Below are 8,578 nucleotides of genomic sequence, written 5' to 3' on the forward strand. Positions count from 1 at the left end.
CATTGCTACTTGTCAGCATCCTGTGGGAGCCACCCCACAGTGCCTCGTATCAGAAAGTTAGCTTCTACACTGCAGAAAGCATCTCTTGAGGGCACATGAGAACTAATGTGCCAGAAGAGGCCAGAGTAAATGCGTGTCTGGAGTATTTTCCCAGCTGCTGTTTTAAATGGGTTACATGTCGCTTTTCTTTCAGCTTTTGTGTATAGGTAGTAACTGCCTGTCCATCCTGAGCACTGCTCAGCCATGGAATGAAGTCACAGCAAGAAAAGCATCTTTCAAAGCTTCATTGCTTCTGTTTCCGACCAGCTTTTTTTCCCGTTTTTTCCTTGGCTTGGGGTATTCCATAAGATCCCTGCAGATCCAGGGAGAAACCTGTCAGCATGGTCTGAGGAAGCATATGCTGGGGTTGCACATATGGTCGACTTTCCTGTTCTCCTTCAGGCTAAGGGGTTTAGCCTGGAGCTTCCACCTGCCCCTGTCAAAAGACATGGGGATGTCTTTGCATGCTCCAGGGAATTGGGGAAAAAAATACCAGCAACTCCCATACTTGACAGGGGATGAATGTCTGTTGCTCTTTCCAACGGCAGAGGCAGGGCAGCTACCAGGCAAGCAGCCTCCCGGAGCACAATGCCCCAGCCCTGATGGAGCTGGTGCGGGAGAAGGAGGAGAGGATCCTGGCCCTGGAAGCTGACATGACCAAGTGGGAGCAGAAGTACCTGGAGGAGAGTACAATCCGGCACTTTGCCATGAATGCTGCAGCCACAGCTGCAACGGAGAGGTGAGATGACCTTGCTGTAAGCAGGCAGCTCTCTTCACCATGGAAAGCATGGGGAAACAGTACAAAATGGGTATTTTCTTAAGGCTGGATGTTGATTGCCTTTCCCTGCTGAGTTGTGCCACCAGGGTTAATGCACCCCTCAATGACAAAGTCTCAGGGTGCCAAATTACACAGAACAGGTAAGGCAGCTCCTCACAACACATCAGTGGAGTGCAAAGGGACTGTTGGTATATGGCTCCATCCAGGCAAAACTTTGCCTGTTTTTCAACTGGCAAAGTGTAGAGCTTTGTTGCTATTTTGCAACATAGTCTTGCTGACTTGGGACCCAGTGAGTGAGTCCCTCCAGTGTCTGACCCTGTCCTTCAGGATGGTTGTTAGCCCTGCATGGGTCACCCATGATTTCAGCATGCTCTCTGTTCCTTCAACCCAGTTAAGTTAATGGCATTAATGACCAAACCTAAGCCGAGAGCAGCCTGCAGCAGGATGACCCAATGCCAGATAGCCCTCAGCTTGACAGGCAACCATCGCTAGCTTGCCCTTCGAACGTGGGTTTGGGGTTTTCTTTGCAACTGCCGATCTCACTTGCAAAAGCCACCCTCACAGTCTCGGGAGCCTGACTCACTGTGGTGACCCTCTTTGCCAGGGATACCTCGGCCCCAAGCCACTCACGCAATGGCAGCTATGGTGAGACAGCGCTGGAGGTGCGGGGCTGGCAGGAGGAGGAGGAGATCGTGCAAGCCAACCGGCGCTGCCAGGACATGGAGTACACGTAAGGGGACCTCGTGCCATACCTGCTTGTTGTGGTGTTTGGGCTGGGTTCAGATAAACCAGGATGCCCTTCTGTTTCTTCCTGCATGCCTGGAAAGGATGGGCTTGGCTTTACGTTGACTTAGTTTTGCTCTGCAGCATTAAAACAGGGATTAAAGGCTTGTTGTTGTTAGATAACTTCCTTCCTACCTTCCTGTGACAAAACTGCCATTCTCACCAAACAGAGGGTGTTCTACAATTAAAAGCAGGTTGGCATGCAAGGAAGCTGAGTGTTCATTTAATCTCTGTGAAAATCCCCCTCTGGAAACAGGAGCATCTGGCCATAAAAGCTGAAGTTGTAATCTCACTCCTACGTAATCAGCAACGTGAGGGCGTTCCTTTGCCTTGCTCTTCGCTCCTTACCTGCTTATTGCTCTTTCTAGATATGCTCAGTTTTCCACATTCAAGTTGTTTCTTCTTCCCCACAAAAGCACAAGTCTGCAGACACTTTCATAAAGAACGTGTATTTGTTGCTTGTGGAAAATATCAGTGATTGTTTTTACTGGGTTTGGTTTTTGTTTTCCACTCACAGATGTAAGCTAATCCTGCTTCTAGGGAAGTCATGGAGTTTTGCCATTGACTTAATTAAAGATAGATTAGTATCTTGTGTTTTCATTGCAAATTAGGCATCTGATTATGAAAACTAATGCCAACATGAAGTTACTGTCTATCTCCTTTGTATATATAGGTGTTCCAAATGTGGCATTTTAGCTTTCACTGCTTCAGAAAATGCAGCTGCATTGTACTATATATTGTACAGCACAGTCAAGTTGTAGTCATCTGACTGTCATAGTGTATGGGGTTTTTTTTTAAATATAGTTTTGTAGTCTTTGAGTATGATGTGGTGCTAATCATTCCCAGAGAAGAATCTCAGATAATCCTGTTTTTGAGTAATTTGAGTCTTCAGGGTCTGTATGAGAGAAGTAGTGAGCTTTGCTTGGCTCTGCACACCATGTGCTGATTGTTTCTGCAGCAGCGAGGGAGAAGCAAGACCCCAGCCCAGCTGTTAGGTTAACGAAAGGGAACCTTCCCTCTCGCTTCAGGAGATCTTTATTCCAGCTGACAACACTTGTGAAGGTAGCAACCTGCAGCCCAGTCAGGATACTGCCCTAATTACTCCTGCTGGCTTGAGAAAGCGAGAGCATAGATGGGGTCAGTTAACCTTGCAGAAAAGTTTTGCCTTAATAACTAGAAATACTATCTATTTTGAAATGCACGGTTATCCTTGGAGAAACTGCTGGGAGCTGCCTTGTCCAAGTAGCTCAAAACCAGATGGGACAGAGCAGCAGGGGATGTACCTTGGGAGCTCCCTGCTGCCCCAGGGTGTGGAGCCTTGCTCATATAAATGCTTTTTCCATTCCCATTCATATTTTGGCAGAATAAAGAATCTCCATGCCAAAATAATTGAGAAGGATGCCATGATCAAGGTCCTTCAGCAACGGTCACGGAAAGATCCAGGGAAAGCTGACAGTGCCAGTTTGCGGCCAGCTCGGTCCGTCCCCTCCATCGCTGCTGCTACAGGGGTGCATTCACGCCAGACCTCGCTCACCAGCAACCAGATGGCTGAGGAGAGGAAGGAAGAGAAGCTCTGGAAGGGAAGCATAGGTGAGCTCAGCTTTTGTTTAAATTTTGGCTCATCCTGATCCTTCTGCTTGAGCTTAGCAAAAGTGCCTCAGCACACATTGCCCCGACAGCTCATTTCCAGAATACTTTCCAAGGTTAGGACATGTGTACTTGTGCTTAAGTAGAAAATTAGTCATTTTTAAACCTTGCATTGTATCTTAATTATACTTTTAATCATCTTAAATAATTCTGCATTGACTATAGAAAGCTGTAGTTGAAAGAAGTCCTCCCAGATACAAGAACATAATGTTTACAACTTTTTGGGAGTAAATAACAAATCTGGGCTCAAAAAAAAGCCTGATTAAAGTGAATCAAGAAGGTGAGCATCCCTGTGTGTAGGACTGCACGATGTGGCAGTTAAATGGGAAAATGAGCGTAGGACTGCCTGTGATTTGGGGCCGCGTAGGATCGGTGTGTGGAGGTGTGCAAAGATGTGCCAAGGAGTAAGTGCCACTGGAATGAGTGTGCAGAAGGGAACACAGGAAGGAGAACCTGCTTTCCAAAAGCTATTTGTAGGGAAGTACTATATGTATGTCAGAAAAAGAGCAACAGGTAGCATCAAGGGGAAAACCCAATCTAAGCAAAGGGTCTGGAGACATAACCAGACCAGCACCTTGTAGCTGAGGGGTGGGACGGAGGGACAGCACTTGCATTTGAACCAGCACGTGACCGACCTCTTTGTTTTCAGGGCTGCTCTTGGGAAAGGAGCACCACGACCATGCACCAGGCCCCTCGCTGCCTCCTCCTCTGCCCTCCTTGTCGTGCATGCCTGTCCCAGTGCCGGCAGCCTCCCACGCGAAGACGGGCAGCAAAGACAGCAGCACCCAGACAGACAAAGCTGCCGAGCTCTTCTGGCCCGGCACCGCCTCCTTCCCCGGCCGGGGACGGCTGGGTACCACCCCGTCACACAGCCCAGCCCCACGGCCCCCGGGGACACGAGGGGCCGGCGAGAAGCTGGGTGAGCTCTGCCAGATCCCCACATCAGGGCAACATGTCAGCACCCTCAGGGCTGTCAGCACATCCCCAGAGACACCCCAGTATAGATGGTGGAAGGAGATGTGTATGTGTGTGTGATGCTGTCACAGTTTGTAAGGCGGAGCAGAGGTTTCTCCAGGGAAACTAAAATTGTATAGAGAGAACTTTCCAAGGCTGCCCAGTCTGGCTTTGCAGAGCTTCATGCTCGACAGCTTCTGTAAAGCTCCACTCACCTGTGGCAATCAGTTTGCAGCAAATGCAATTATTCATGTTGCTAGATATAAACTTGCTGAGTTTTAAGCCTTGAAAACACTCCACACCTGCTCACATACTCAGACTCTTCTCTTTTTTTTCAACTGAAACCATGGTTAGTGAAAGTACAATTTTCTCCCTAATTTTTAAAGGGAAGCTGGAGGGAATAGTGTGGAGAAAGTGGAGATCTTGGTTTCAGGGATAATAAAGAAACACAATTTTAATTATTTTTGAAAGGTGGAAACAGCTGCTTTGCAGCCCTAACTCAGGAGATATCTCTTTCGTGCACTTTAGTTTGAAAATACCCACTTCCAACACATCTCCTCTGAAAAGCAAGCTTTCACTCTAAAAGCATGCCATGTATCATTAAAGGGCTGACTATCACTGAACTAGACGATCTTCAAGGTCCCTTCCAACCCAGACCATTCTATGATTTTAATTAAAGAGGTACTTTGGTCTGTGTCTCTTAAATATCATCTTTGTGCCTGCCCTTGAGGTCTGTGCACACTGACACACCTGCTCTCACTGTGCAGAGAATTAAGCATTATATGTTCTCAGTGTCCTGAACAAATTTGGGTTTCAGGATGTAGGACATACAGTTAGGACATGCCCCACTTTTGCTTCCCCAAAAATGGGTTGATACTTGCTTTGAACAACCTGGTGTTGAATTTGAGCTGAAGACCAACTTTCCCTTCTTTACATTTCAGAGAGCTCCAGCCACGCGAAGCTGCCTGACAGCAAAGGCAGAGTGAGCAGCTTGCTCCACAAGCCTGAGTTCCCAGATCAAGACATGATGGAAGTCCTCATCTGAGCAGAGGACAGCGTCTCCGGGGTTTCATGTGTGTAGAGCCAGGTCCAAGATGGTCCTCAGTGTGCCAGCCTTTGAAAACTAACCCTAACAGTTTGAAGGAAGAGAAAGTTTGTTCGCAAAATGAAGCTTGAGTCTGTTATGCATAGACTTTGGACCAGGCGAGAAGTCAAGAGCGCTGAAGAGGAGCGATGAAATGAATGTCTGGGGTTTTCTAAACAGAGAAAGGCATTGAAAATAGAAGATGGTGTGAGAAGAGGATCATTGAGGAAAAAAGAAACTGGGTTTTCTGGCATAAAGCTAAGGTAGTAAAGTTACAGACTGGTTGCACACTGCTGCTCTGTTTTCCTGCCTTTCTGCAGCCAGGACAGGGAGCGAAATCCTGTCTCCTTTGAGGTCAGAAGGAGTTTCTGAGTAACCCAGGAAAAACTTCAATCTTCCTCAATATCAGTGCATTTCTGAAAAGTTTCAAAGTCTCAAAAATTTCACTACTTAGTTTTTGTGAATAATTGGTCTGTGAGTGTACACGGCAGGTTCTTGTAAGTATTTGTTTGAAGTGGCGTGGTGAATGTTTTTCCTGGGCAGGCGAGTCAGGTGCCTCTTTCCTGGCTGGGCAAGAGTTGCTCTTGTAGCTGGATTTATAGTGCAAATATTCGTGTCTTGCAACCTCAGAGCTTGCTGAGACTTCTTTTTTTGGTAGGAGCAGTTGTTGGCTGGAATTCTCATGGAGGATAAATGTGGTGGGGGGAGGGGGACCCTGCTAAAGCAATCTCTCTTGTAACCATAGGAAGGTTTCAGGAGGGAAAGTTAGGGGAGGATTCCAGCAGCTCCCTAAAGGGCTGTGCACTACAGAGTTCCTTCAGAGGGGGGCTGCACTGCATGGGTGTGTTTTCAGAGGTGGGAAGCTGGGTTTGCGTGTGAGATCAGAAGATGCCTCTTAATGTGCACTGGTTCATAGCATTAGAAGAATCAGTGTGCTTGTGGTAAGAATAAGATTTTTCCTTATTTTCAGTGCCTACAGCCAAATCCTACTTTCCTTGAGCATACAAACCTGCTGTTCAAGCTGACGTGGGACTGGGCATTAAGGGGTATAGAATCAGGCCGGGAAGGCTTTAACTGCAAAGCGGTACATGAGCATCATGTATTTTCTGTGGTGAGCTGCCGTTTCTTGTCGCCTTATTTTACCCAGGATGGAACATTTCTCATTTTCAGCTTTGTCTCTGAATTTAGTAAGAGGTGGCGACTGACTGTAAGGCAGCCAACTCACCAGCTGTGTTAATCGTGGCGTACCATTCGCTTTGTGCATTGCACATGCTGATAGGGAAATTTTCCTCTGTGAGGTATTTTTGTATTGGCTTTGCAGTTCCTGAACCTTGTGGTGCACCGTAATGACTTTAAGAAGAACTTGGGTTTGGGAAAAAGGGTGATAGGATTGAACGTGAAGCTGCCTGGAGTGGAAGAGTGATGGGTGCTAGAAGTAATCATGTGCTCAGGGCTGGCTCATACCCCTTCCTGTAGGTATCAAATCAGAGCCCTTGACCATGAGAACACCAGGCATTTTAAACTCTGCTTTCACTGAAAACTGAAGTCCTTGCGAACTCAAAGCCTTCACGGGCAAGAGCCTTGTGGTCAATACTGTCTGGCTGATACCTTCCTTTTTTAAAGAAAAAAACTGTTATGTTAAAGCTATGCACTTATTTTTGTGTGCACATAGAATTAGACATGTGTTGTTGTCACCCTCTTTCTGATTTTTGCACTTGTTAAACGCAGTAGTGGTAGGTAGGTTGTGTGGGCAAGCGAACTGTGTGTTTTAAGTATTAGCAGCTTTGCATTGTGAAACCAAATGTGTAAAAACCCTTGGAAGATGTTACGCAGCTTAATATATGCCTTGTAAGATAATTTTATTTTTTTCCTTAAAGTTAATTTAAACATTGTAATTGTTTGCATCAAAGCCAGGCCTGCACGTGACATCACTGCTGACCCACCTCCGTGGCCCTTCCTCAAGTGTCTGTGGTAGGACTGGGGTGGGAGGAAGACAAAGCAAGGGAATACAAGTAAAGTGTTGGTGAATATTTCATTTCATCATTTTTTATCCAAGAAATAAGGATACCCAGGTGCTTGTAAGTCCCTAAGCATTTTATTGCCAGCTGTATTATTTCTTTTGATGAAACTGTTCAATCAGTTGTGTGCAGGTGGACAGGGAGGCATCCAGCAGAAACACTGTTGGATCAGCATGCATGATAAGGCTTTCAGTTGTGTGTGGTAGTGGTTCTGCTCAGCTTCTCCAAGTCAGCTAGAGTACAGCATTCCTCTTTCTCCTTGTGGAGACCACAATACCTCCAGTTTCCAAAGCTGTGTTTACAATTGATGCTGCACCAGAGTCATGGTCACATATAGGAAACTGTTAGGTACTATGGTGTAGGCAACTCTTATTGTAGGCAACAGCTCAAATAAACTCAAAGGTTCATTCTCCTCACTTGTGTTGAACTCAAGAGATGTTGGTTTTCCTGGAGGGAAGGTCTGGAGGACCAGCAGGTTGCCCCCAGCCTGAGCACTAGCAGGACTTGTGTGGAGTACTACTGCCGTAGATCAGCCCCTCTCAGCAGAGCGGCACAGCTCCGTTTGTGCTGGTTTTCCCAGCTCTTTGAACTGTTTTGTGTTTTTGGGAAACTGTGCTGTAGCCATTCCAGGCAATGCTGGCAATTAATTGTAAAATACTGTCATTTTTTTATTGTTGTTGGTTGTATAGAGAAGTTTGTGTACAGTGTTGTACAGCTGGAGGGTTATTTGTACATAAGGGGGGAAATAAAGAACGTTATGTGTCACCCCCAGCAAATGTTGATATTGTTGGTCAGCCAAAGATTTCTTATTCTTTGCTGTTTAAACTTGTGCCTTACTATTGTATATAATAAATGTATAAACATGTTTATTTTCTCACTTTTCCAGTGTGAATATATTCAGACCACAAGAAGAAAGGACTTTTAAAACTAATCTCTGAGCTTTGCACACAATGTGCTACGCCTGAGAGAGGATACTGCGGGGACTTTGGGGTTGCATCTACCGTTTTTCACCATTGTTAATGAAAGGCCCCACAGCAAGTGCCACCAGTGGGTGTGTGTGGGCATGAAATCAGTGGGTCTCCAAAGCAGAATATCAAACTGGGAGCTTGGCCAAGCAAGAACAGCAGCATTTTGTTGAGATTATCTTCACCTGAAGGAATTGAGGGTGGAAAATTAATGAGACAGTTTGGTGAAGATCTGAATATGCTTTAGCCCTACATTCATGCTAAGCATAGAACTTCCACTGGATTTTTTAGTTTGTTCTTGAGGGTCTGG

General features: G+C 46.1%; 1 protein-coding gene across 1 annotated transcript in view; it reads left to right on the forward strand.

The window, feature by feature from the left end:
• The window catches only part of AMOTL1 (angiomotin like 1), a 54,137-nt gene extending 45,960 nt beyond the window's left edge, over positions 1 to 8,177 (forward strand). Inside the window, exons 9-13 of the mRNA XM_050333358.1 lie at positions 588 to 778; positions 1,422 to 1,547; positions 2,964 to 3,190; positions 3,897 to 4,166; positions 5,143 to 8,177. Of these exons, the coding sequence (XP_050189315.1) occupies positions 588 to 778; positions 1,422 to 1,547; positions 2,964 to 3,190; positions 3,897 to 4,166; positions 5,143 to 5,246 (918 nt within the window). The 3' untranslated portion in view covers positions 5,247 to 8,177. The remainder of the gene's footprint in view (positions 1 to 587; positions 779 to 1,421; positions 1,548 to 2,963; positions 3,191 to 3,896; positions 4,167 to 5,142) is intronic.
• Positions 8,178 to 8,578: the final 401 nt, after the last annotated feature.

This window comes from Myiozetetes cayanensis, unplaced genomic scaffold (assembly GCF_022539395.1).
Source record: "Myiozetetes cayanensis isolate MyiCay16 unplaced genomic scaffold, myiCay2020 scf5-8, whole genome shotgun sequence".
In the NCBI taxonomy this organism is placed as follows: domain Eukaryota; kingdom Metazoa; phylum Chordata; class Aves; order Passeriformes; family Tyrannidae; genus Myiozetetes; species Myiozetetes cayanensis.